General features: G+C 35.9%; 1 protein-coding gene across 1 annotated transcript in view; it reads right to left on the reverse strand.

The window, feature by feature from the left end:
• LOC149203701 (E3 ubiquitin-protein ligase SP1-like) overlaps positions 1-9,168 on the reverse strand; it is a 74,565-nt gene extending 65,397 nt beyond the window's left edge. Inside the window, exons 1-2 of the mRNA XM_089403538.1 lie at positions 8,555-9,168; positions 8,404-8,456 (exon numbers count right to left, since the gene is read on the reverse strand). Of these exons, the coding sequence (XP_089259664.1) occupies positions 8,404-8,456; positions 8,555-8,628 (127 nt within the window). The 5' untranslated portion in view covers positions 8,629-9,168. The remainder of the gene's footprint in view (positions 1-8,403; positions 8,457-8,554) is intronic.
• Between the last annotated feature and the right edge of the window lie 1,300 nt (positions 9,169-10,468).

Here is a 10,468-nt window from a genome sequence, read left to right on the forward strand (position 1 = left end):
TTTCTAGTGACATTTCATGCACTTTTTTGAAAGTCTCTAAGCCCGCCTAAGTGCCCAAGAGGGACGTGTTAAAATTGGCAACTAAGGGCAAACTCCATGTGGATCTTCTTATTTATGGCAGCGGATATTTTTCTTGGATTCCTCTCGTCGAGAGGTGTAGGATTGATCTAAAAATCATTCGATTCCGACATGTATTCATGGAGATATGAATTTATTTGTGTTATGTGACAACTCGTCAAGGTCGGCCAGCAACCAAATTACCCCCACTTGTCCTCCAAGTTTTAGTATAAATAGAGGTGGCCTTCAAGTCACTTTGACACACACACTCTTGTAATCTCTCTTCATTCTGTTTTGGGTTTGATGAAGAAGAGCATAGAGGGAGTGCCCTAGGATGTACACTATCCTAATTTACAGTCAATGAAGCAAGCCCTAATTGCATTTTCTGAGATGACAAGTATAGGGTGCAGGAAGCAGTGCTTCGTATAGGAAGGAGGGCTTCATATTGGGTGCAGACAACATGATCACATGCCCCACAAGCAGTCAAGGACTCGGGTAAGGGAGTTGCAGTCAAGAAGGCAGAGAGCACACATTCAAGACCACGCATGGAAAGGCAGGGTCTGATTGCACCTCGACTAGGGTATTAGGTGCAGTCATGACCAGAACTCATAAGCATAATATAGACGCAGATCAAATCGATATACTGCCTATGAATCAATGCTCAAATGGACAAGGAAGTATAGATTTCGGATGGGGTTATTGCAGTAAGGTCTAAACTTCATGGAGAGCTAACCCTTAGTATGACAGTCTTTGCATTACATGGATAAGATATGACAAGTATGCAATCATGGTATTCCTATAGAGTACTAGGTACGAGGATGAGCAATCATGGATCTGTTCTATAGATCACATCTCTGTCTATAAGGAAAAAGCAGTACCAAAGCTCCAGCAATCTGATAATGAAGGAATGTAACTAGGTCTATTCAATAGTAATCACTGTCTCAGTAATGATAAGGATATAAGATACAGTCATCATGATGAAGAATTCGTTGACATAATGAAATGACTGTCATAATAGAGATCTCAGTGCATCTATGAAAACATAGAGATCACAATGAAGATCTCAATGGATCACGTTGACATGGTAAAGAAGCAACAGTGAAGATCTCAGTGATACTGTAGTAATGGCTTGAATGGTGCAGCATAGTGCAACATGACAGTGGTGCAGCATAGTGATGAATGGTGTAGCTTGACAGTGGTGTAGCATAGTGATGAATGGTGCAGCATGACAGTGATGCAGCATAATGATGATGAATGGTGCAGTGTTATGCTCTTAACCTGCAAAATGATACCCAAATACAGAATATGCGAAGAAAGATACCCAGAACATAGAATAGTGAGAGACAACAGCAAATATTTTATTATTCAGAAAGCAATGTTCACTGGCCTCTTCGAGGGGGCAACCTCCAATAGAGCAAAGCTCGATACAAAAATAAGACACGATGCTCCTCGCACGGAGTCTCTATCCTTTATATATGACTCATACATGCAATACCAGTGTTGAAAATATCGGTATCGGCAAAATATCGGCGAGGGTCCAAAAAATATCTTATCGGCAATATCGGCGAAAATATCGGCAAGCATAAAAAATAATTTTTTCAAATTTTTAAATATCGCCGATATTTTGCCGATATTTTCAAAATATCACGATATTTTGCCGATATTTTCCGATATTTGCCGATATTTTGAAAATATCGCGAAATTATCAAAATAGAAAATATCGCGATATTTTCGAATATCGCCGATATTATCAACAGTGTGCAATACCATGGATCAATACCATGGGTTCTATTAATACCATCTATCTAATACCATGGCCCATTTGCAACTAACTGTGGTCCCGTCATTAATTGCGGGTTAACCACTTACAATTATTAATATGGGCTTTATTGACTCTTTACTATGACTCGATCCCACTACATAAATAAGGGGGTTAGGGTGGGACCCTAACATGCAGCATAGTGCAGCATGACAGTGTTGCAGCATAGTGCAGCATGACAGTGTTGCAGCATAGTGATGATGAATGGTGCAGCATAGTGCACAATGGTGCAGGAAAGTGATGATGAAGCGCAGCATGATGGGTGCAGCACAGTGATGAGAACAGCTCAGTGATGGGCACAACACTTTGATGGGTGCAACATGGTGATGGAATCACCTTGGAGAATCAATTGAAGTAGTATGCCTTCACCTGAGTTCAGATCAGCTCCCTCATGTGTTATCTTCTTGGTGAAGATCTCTGCTCTTATTTTGACAAGTCAAAATGTTGACTTCTGATGTATATGTACTATCTCTCTCTCTGTTGAACTATTGAAGAACATAAGAAGAATTGATCAAGGGTTTCCCCACATTGGGGTTTGTCCCTGGCTGGCACCACATCTTGTGTCCTCTTGTCTTGGCTTGTTTTCTGCGATTTATGTTTATATTCTATCTGCATTTTACTATCATGCTAAATGTGATTGCTAATCTGGAATTGATATTGAGCTAATATGGAAAATTGAAGTAAATTTGCTCTCAGCATAGAACATACCTAAAATTAACAACATGGGACCCATAGGAAAATATCATCTTGTTTGTACCAACGAACCATTAAGACAAAAACAAGGATAGGGGATTGAACTTTGAGGAGTTTGTCACCTTGGTAAAAGTTGACATTATCCTTTCTTTCACCCTTTCTATCCTTTTACTTAATTTTTTAGCATTACCATTATTTGTTTCAAGATGTTTGAAAGTGGTTCCAGCTTCCAAATCTCATTGGACTTCATATGAAAAAAGAAATCATATCCCATTCAAAATTCAACAAACTTAACAGTTTTCAAGATTTTAAGGTTCATAGGATTGTAGTGTTTACACTAGGTTCTATCATGTATGAGATAATGGGATTGTATTAGTCAAAACCACCAAGCTATGGAATTTTGCATCATGTAATCATCTATAAGAGTTAATATAGACATGGATCTCCTTTTAAAATAATAAAATTTCATTTATGTGTATCATTCTTATTTTCTTTTCTTGTTTTTTTTAGAAGATAATGTGTTATTTAAAAGATATTTTTTATATTTTATATATTGTGTTTCCCCATGTACCCATTTCTTGGGGTCACTTTTTCAAGCATTCCCATTTTGTGCAACTTAGGTTCCATTTTAAATGCCTTTTATATTCAGTAGTATAGTACTATTTCTAATTTTGCTTTAGTTAGTATTTACATGCACAATTAGACAACACAGTTTCCTAGTTCAGCAATGCACTGATAAATGTGGATTCTAGTATGAGTGAGGGCACAGATTGCTAAGAGGATGCACTTGCATGGTATGATCCCAAGGGGGCATATATGGGGTTAAATTTATATGATATGGTGCCAAGGGGGGAATATATGGGGTTAAATGTACATGTAATGTGTAATATATGTAATAGGGTCAGCCCAATAATGGAGCCGCATGTGCAATATGTGAATAGGTATATATAGGAACCATATGGTTATTATTGAGGACATATGATTTGGATGTATGAATGTATTTGAGTATTTGGAGTTTCTCCTACTATTTAAGGAGTTATTGTGTAACTTATCTCTCTGGTCTATTTTGGAGTTGCGCTCCACACTCACATTTGTGTACATGGTGTGTACTTATAGTTTTTTATGTATTTGAACCATAACTACAATATATGGAATTAAAGCAAAGAAAATTATGCAACAACCAACGATCAAGGATTAAGACCAAAAAGAATTGAATTTGAATAAATGGATCATCATCAATTGCAAGAAGAAAGCAGGAATTTGAAGAAATCATATTAATTGGTTTCATCACATGTATCACCCTTAATTGCAAAGCTTTGACGATACAGCTTTTTGAAGGAGGACACTATGGTATGACCCCAAGAGGAGCATATACGGGTTAAATGTATATGATATGGCCCCAAGGGGGAGCATATATGGGGTTAAATGTACACGCAATGTGTAAATGTATATGTAACAGAGTTGGCTACATGTGCACTGTATGAATAGGCGTATATAGGGATCATATGGTCATTATTAAGGACATGATTTGGATGTATGAATGTATTTGGGCATTTGGAGGAGCTTCTCTTATTCTTTATGTTTTATTGTGCAATGTGTAACTTATCTCTCTTTATCTTATCTATTTTGAAGTTGTGCTCCACACTCACATTGGTGTACATAGCATGCACTTCTGATATTTTATGTATTTGGATCACATTGCATGCCTCAAGTCATCTTGCGCATTTCACTTAGGCTCATCTATCCATGTAAGAAAGGAACTTTAGGGTTAGCGTCTAATATTTCCAGTTTAGATGTTGTAATGGATGTGTCCAAATTGATTGTACTTTCTAGCCTATAAAGGAAAAGGTAAGGGCTATAGGTTTTATATAATTCAATTTCCAGTTCAGCAGTTAGCAGTTTGTTGTTTTCCTGCAGCAGATTTTCATTTTTAGAAGCAATGAAAAGCAGTTTCAGGTTTTGACAAAGAATTATTGTGTTTCCATTAAATATTTTCTACTTCTAGAGTATGTGTTTATGTTATAGCTTTAATTACATAGTGCAATATTGAGTAGCTTTAAGTTTTCCACTATTTAGTATCTGGTAGGAATTCTTCTCGAGGTCAGAATCTATTTCCATGGTTTGAGAAATTCTAACAAGATGGAGGACCTACCGAGAAGATAATAAGTACAGAAATAGTATAAAAACTGTTTGCTTGCATTCCAAAATCAAAGCAGTCTAAAGTTTAAACATTCAACCTTTTTCCAGCAACTATCACCAGAATCCAGCTACGAGATTATTGGTAAACATCCCATTTTCCATCACTCAAATTGCATTTTCGAACGCATAGATAGATTCAATACCCCAAAACCCCTTGGTACACCCAATTTATGCAATCTCAACAACTGATATCTGCATTTTCAGCAATTTTTCTGTATTTTGGGCCAGATTCTGGGCAAAACTGGTGAGAAAATGTGGCCCGCAAAAGTTAAAAAATTAGAATGTTTAGACTACACTACATTAAAACAAATCCTTATAACATTTCCTAGTTGAAAAAGGTTCATAGCATGCTTATTGATCAAGCTTGTCTGGTTGCTTTCCATATTGATCCTTATAAAGGCATGGTGTTATGTGACATGGTGCCAATGGATGTATGTAATTTGGTGTTGGGATGGCCCTGCAATTCGACTGGAAAGTAATGCATCATGACCAAGAGAACACCTATAAAGTACAACATGATGAGAAGGGACATCTTTTAAAACCTTGGAAAGAGGAAGTAAGAAGAGGTGAAGATTGCAGATGCAACCAAAAGTAGAGATAATGTCATGGAAGCTGTTGTTGTAGAGAAAGTAATTGTTGTCTAGAAACAAATGTTGCTGCAAGGCCAATGCCACAAAAGCTTGGGCAGGTAGGGAGCTCATTGAGAAGGGCAGAATTCTATTAACTGAGGAAGACAAGGTTAGGGAACGCACTGTGGAAGGAACTGTGCATCATATGCAACAACTTCACCATGAAGTGGAAAATCAAACCAATGAAGCAATAGGAATGAGTAGTTACCCTGCTGTTCAAGTTATGGTACCATGTCAGTTTCCAGAAGTAAACATAATAAGAAAAGGAAAGGACCATACATGAATTGGGAAGTTTAATGAAAATAACATTGCAGGTGACGACAGAGGAGAGAATAAAGCTGGTAACCAGAACCAGAAATTAGCAGATAAGAAGATGATTGATCAATGTCAAGAATGGATTCACTTACATTTCACAGAGAAATGGACAATTGAGAAGTAGTTTAACAAGTGGAAGAAGTGAAAGAAACACCTAATAGATCTGAACCAGGACGTTCAGCATTTTTTCAAGGGGAATATGATGCAGGGGATGTAGAGAACAACACTAGTCAACATCTCTCGATATATTATTTGGAATCGCTTGAGTCTGTTCATTGTGAGGAACAAGGAATGGATTTTGGTGCAAAGTGGCCTGAAGATAAATGACAGCTAGACAATGGAGCAGGAATCCGATGCAAAATTTAGTGGATCTCTAACACCCAAAAACGTGGCAGACTTAGTGCTCATGTTGTAATTCCAACAAGGAGTAAATTTAGGGGTTATACATTTTTGTTAACGAATTAAGGATGGTAACTAGTCGTGTTTTGTGTATAAAGAGACCAGCGTATCTCTGTGTAACAAGGGAAAAAGGAATTGAGTATGCTCAAAGGAGCCGTGCAGGCGAGCCAGAGGGCGTTGTAACTTGGCAGGACACCACTGTTTGGGCCTGTGTGCCAATTTAAAATAATGAGATTTTAGTAATCTTCCAATAGAGATTATGGATAAGATAGATAACTGCTGATTTAAGTTTCCAGTCACGAACTTGTCTATGTTGTTGCTCCTGTGAGTATTTAGAGAAGGGGAAATGAATATATTGACTGTGATTGTTGTGCAGCGGCCTGTATATTCTTGTGGACTCCCTGATCTGCTAATATTGCGTAAAAATCCTCTCATTATCCTTCTGTTGTAATGCTGTGTCGCAGAGCCTATTTCCCTGTTTATTACTAACCCCTTTTCAGATTTTGGGAAGCATTCTTTCACTGTCATGATATGCTGGAGCAGGATGTGTATAACTGCACTTGAGCAGATCAGAGAAGACAGAGTACTGCAGACCTGAGGTGTCTGCATCATTGACCCAATTGTATATACATGAACAAAAGTCTAAAGATATAATGACAAATGATTTAATGAAATTCACAAGAGTTTTCAAATTATATTTATATCTGAACCAAACCATGTAGCCCTTTATTACAACTTTAATTATTATAATTACTACTCAATAATTTGACCATAATTTTTTTTTTAAATATCGAGGATCACTATATACAAGATATTCCATCCTTGAAGCACAGCTAAAAATGATGCTTCCTCTAGCCATTAAGATGTATACTATTGCAGGTATACGCATCATTAAGATAATAGAATAGGCAACATGCCTTCGTAGAATCCCTGGGATTGCCCACTCAAGTTGATACTTGCTATTCGCGTATAGATCATCTATGCATAGTTCTTAAGGCAGTGCAAATCTGGGTTCAAAAGATTGTTTGCAGCATTATAAACACCTTTGACTTTTCGACAGGATCGATTCCAAACAATGTTCCAGTTAATAAAAAGGAACAGAAGGGCACGGTTATTGCTTGTGTTGATAAACAAATTATAAGAAATGTGTTTTACAAGTTCTGTAAAAAAAATGATATGTAAGATATTGCATTTGTCTATATAGCCTGCTTCAAATACTAGGTGGTCACAAGGATTGTTCTTTTTCCATAGCCGCATACGCCTGTAAACAGCCTAAACATACCGTCTCTGTCTCTGTTTGGCATGAGCAAATTTATTTAATGTTTGTATAATGAATTAAGCAATTTTAGATTTATGTTAGAATTTCAAAGATACATTTGCAAGGTATCAGTAAACCATAAGGAGGTTTAACTTTGCAGAAAATATGACTTTTCACCCTGAGTGCTAAGTAACCCAATCATATCAAGAACGGCGGGAAACCTAATCTATTCATAATAAACATTAATACCTATTGCTATTTGTTTTCCATAAATAGACCATGAATTGGTCTTGGCATCGGTAGACTAAGGAAATTTGTTAACCATTGACCTGTGGCAGTCATGCCTTCATCCCTCGCCCTCTTTCTCCTGGTAAAAGTATCCTCGGGCCCATATGAAAAGTAGCGATATAGGGAAGGCCATATTCTATTTGTTATATGTTGTGGAGTTTTTTTGGTATATTTTTTTGGTAGAATTTGTCTAGAATTCGTTAAGGATGGGTTGGAGTCATAAATTTAAGTTGTGAATTTTTTACAATTTGGGTAGCTCAGAGATTTGGAGAGTTTTTACAATTTGAGTAATTCAGGGGTTTTTGAAATTTTGAAGGTGCTGATCTATTTATGCAATTAAAAACACATTTTATATAACAAAAAAAAATATTTGAACAAAAAAATAATCACTGGATTCAGGACAAAAACACCCGAACGTAATCTCCAAAGGCCAATTCCATCCTCTCAGACACATCAGAGTCCAACATGAGAAGTAGGTTCGCCTAATTAATTGAAGTGTGTAAGTTTTACATAAGAAATTAGGAATCGTAAAGATGTTCACAGTTTCAAATACTATGCAACCAAAACACAGATTCTAACACAAAGTCTTGATTGCGTGTCTCTAATAGGAAAGGGTTCCGACCCACAATCTGTCAGTCTCGCGCAGTATATTTCCTATCTTGAGATGGACTTGCTCACAATGTTTTTGTAACTTTTAAAGTAAAAAATCAAAACATTGCTAAGGAGATAATTTCCAAACTCCTTACCTAGATCTCTGAGTTGGTTCACCCGCTTCACAGACCTGAGAATAGTAGCTTCCCTGATCATATCATTCAAACAAGAAACAAATCATCATTTGCTTTTCCTGATTTCTCACTCCCACAAACAAACAGAAAATGAAGAAGGGCAGTTAGTTACCTTCCTCTTCTGTGACCTAACCAATAAAGGGCAAAAGCGCCCAGGCAGCAGCTCACTCCTCCCCGTGAAATCATTGTCAAACAAACTATATCACAAAAGCCACCCAACCCAACCCCGAATTCATGCACTGTCAAGAGGGGTTACCAATAGAGAAATAACAAAACAGAGCTTTACGATAAAGGGCGTGTTCTAGTCTCTGAAATCACTCAGAATCATGTTTCGATTATTGCAGCAGTTTAAATTGGAATTTAAATTCGGGAAGGATATGTCGTAAATAGGCTGTAGCTATCATTAGGCTCAATTATTTCGAGATTTCGGCCAGGTTGAAAAAAGGAATCGTAGATCAGCAGACTCTATTAAATTGAAGGTACTGCACCTCTGCTTCATCTCGAGAAGAACAAGTGAAATTATGGTACAAAATACACTTGCAATGAAGCTGAAATTCATTGAGGAGCTTGAATGGAATTTATTGATTTCACAACCCAAGTATAATTTAACTCGCAGGAGAGGGAGCGAAAGGTGGGGATTTTATAGACCCGCGAGATAATTGATGTCACACATCCTTGAAAATTCCAAAAGAAAATATGGAAAACCTCCGAGCAGTTCTGAAATATTAACAGTTAAAACTTGTTAATGGAACGGAATTTATTGATTTTTTAAATAAAATTTAATTGTGTAAATAAGAAGAATAGATTTTAGATTTAATTGTTGTGAAAGTTACTTATTTTATTATTGCTTCGTATACACACATTCATATAACAAATTTGATAAAAAGGTTTTAAGAATTAACTTAATTCGTAAGGTGGTTATCTAAAGTTCATAAACTTTTAAGATAGGAAAAATTATAAAGTCATACATATTCACATTAAAAGTTGAGGTATCAAATTGTCCATCATCTTAGTTATCACATTACTCCTCTTATTGAAATGTGCTTTTCTTCTCCATGAGTGGTATATATAAATGTGCTTTTCTTCTCTATGAGGGTATATATGGTTTTGGTATTATTTTTAATGTATAATATTAAATAAATATATAATTGGTATATAAATAAATTTATATTACTTATAATAAAGATAAATATTAATATATATATAGATGCTTACGTATAATTTTAATATATTGTTTTATTTAAATTGATGGTGAATGGGTGTATTGTTAAAGTATTTCTTGTAAAAAAATCACTAATTCAAATCTTTATGAGTTCGCTGATCAAAAAGGATGTTTCCTCGTTACAAACATGACATTTAATAATCGTAAAGTTGTGCTCTAACATGACATTTAATAATCGTAAAGGTGTGCTCTAACATGACATTTAATAACCTTAAAGTTGTGCTCTAATAGTTGGGTATTAACAAACAACTTATGCCTCGTTAAATTATTTACAAATGTCCATGTATAATTTTAATATCTATTAAAAGAAAGTAAAGATTAGCATTAACAAGATCGACCCACTTTAGGGATTTAATGATGGAAATGTCATGGTTGATGGCTTGTCAGTCCAACCGTATGATGGAGGTGACAACACACTCCACTTGGCACGAGTTCAGGATGTGTAATTACCAACACTACACCACCATAAGTAGAGTCATTAACTCTTGCATTTAAGGTTGGCACAAGGAAGGGATAGCAATGTTTAACGAAAGGAAAGTCTGACAAATTGTCGAAATGCAAGTGTATTGGTATATTGATGCAGGCGCATTTAAAAAAAAAAACCGCTCAAATTCTAGGAGTCTTAATTTATGTTTAACAATAGTTGAATGTTGTTTTTCGTTAAAATAAATTAGAGGGGGGATAAAAACTAGAGAGTAGACCTTTATTAATAAATTCAAGAAAAAGAAGTTAGTTATGATACATGTAGTTTCAATCTCGAATTTTAGGGAAAATGTAAAAAAAAAATTCCAAAATCCCAATTTT

Source organism: Pinus tabuliformis, chromosome 2_1, assembly GCF_031772625.1.
Source record: "Pinus tabuliformis cultivar Carrire ecotype Pingquan chromosome 2_1, CPIR1, whole genome shotgun sequence".
Taxonomy (NCBI): Eukaryota; Viridiplantae; Streptophyta; class Pinopsida; order Pinales; family Pinaceae; genus Pinus; species Pinus tabuliformis.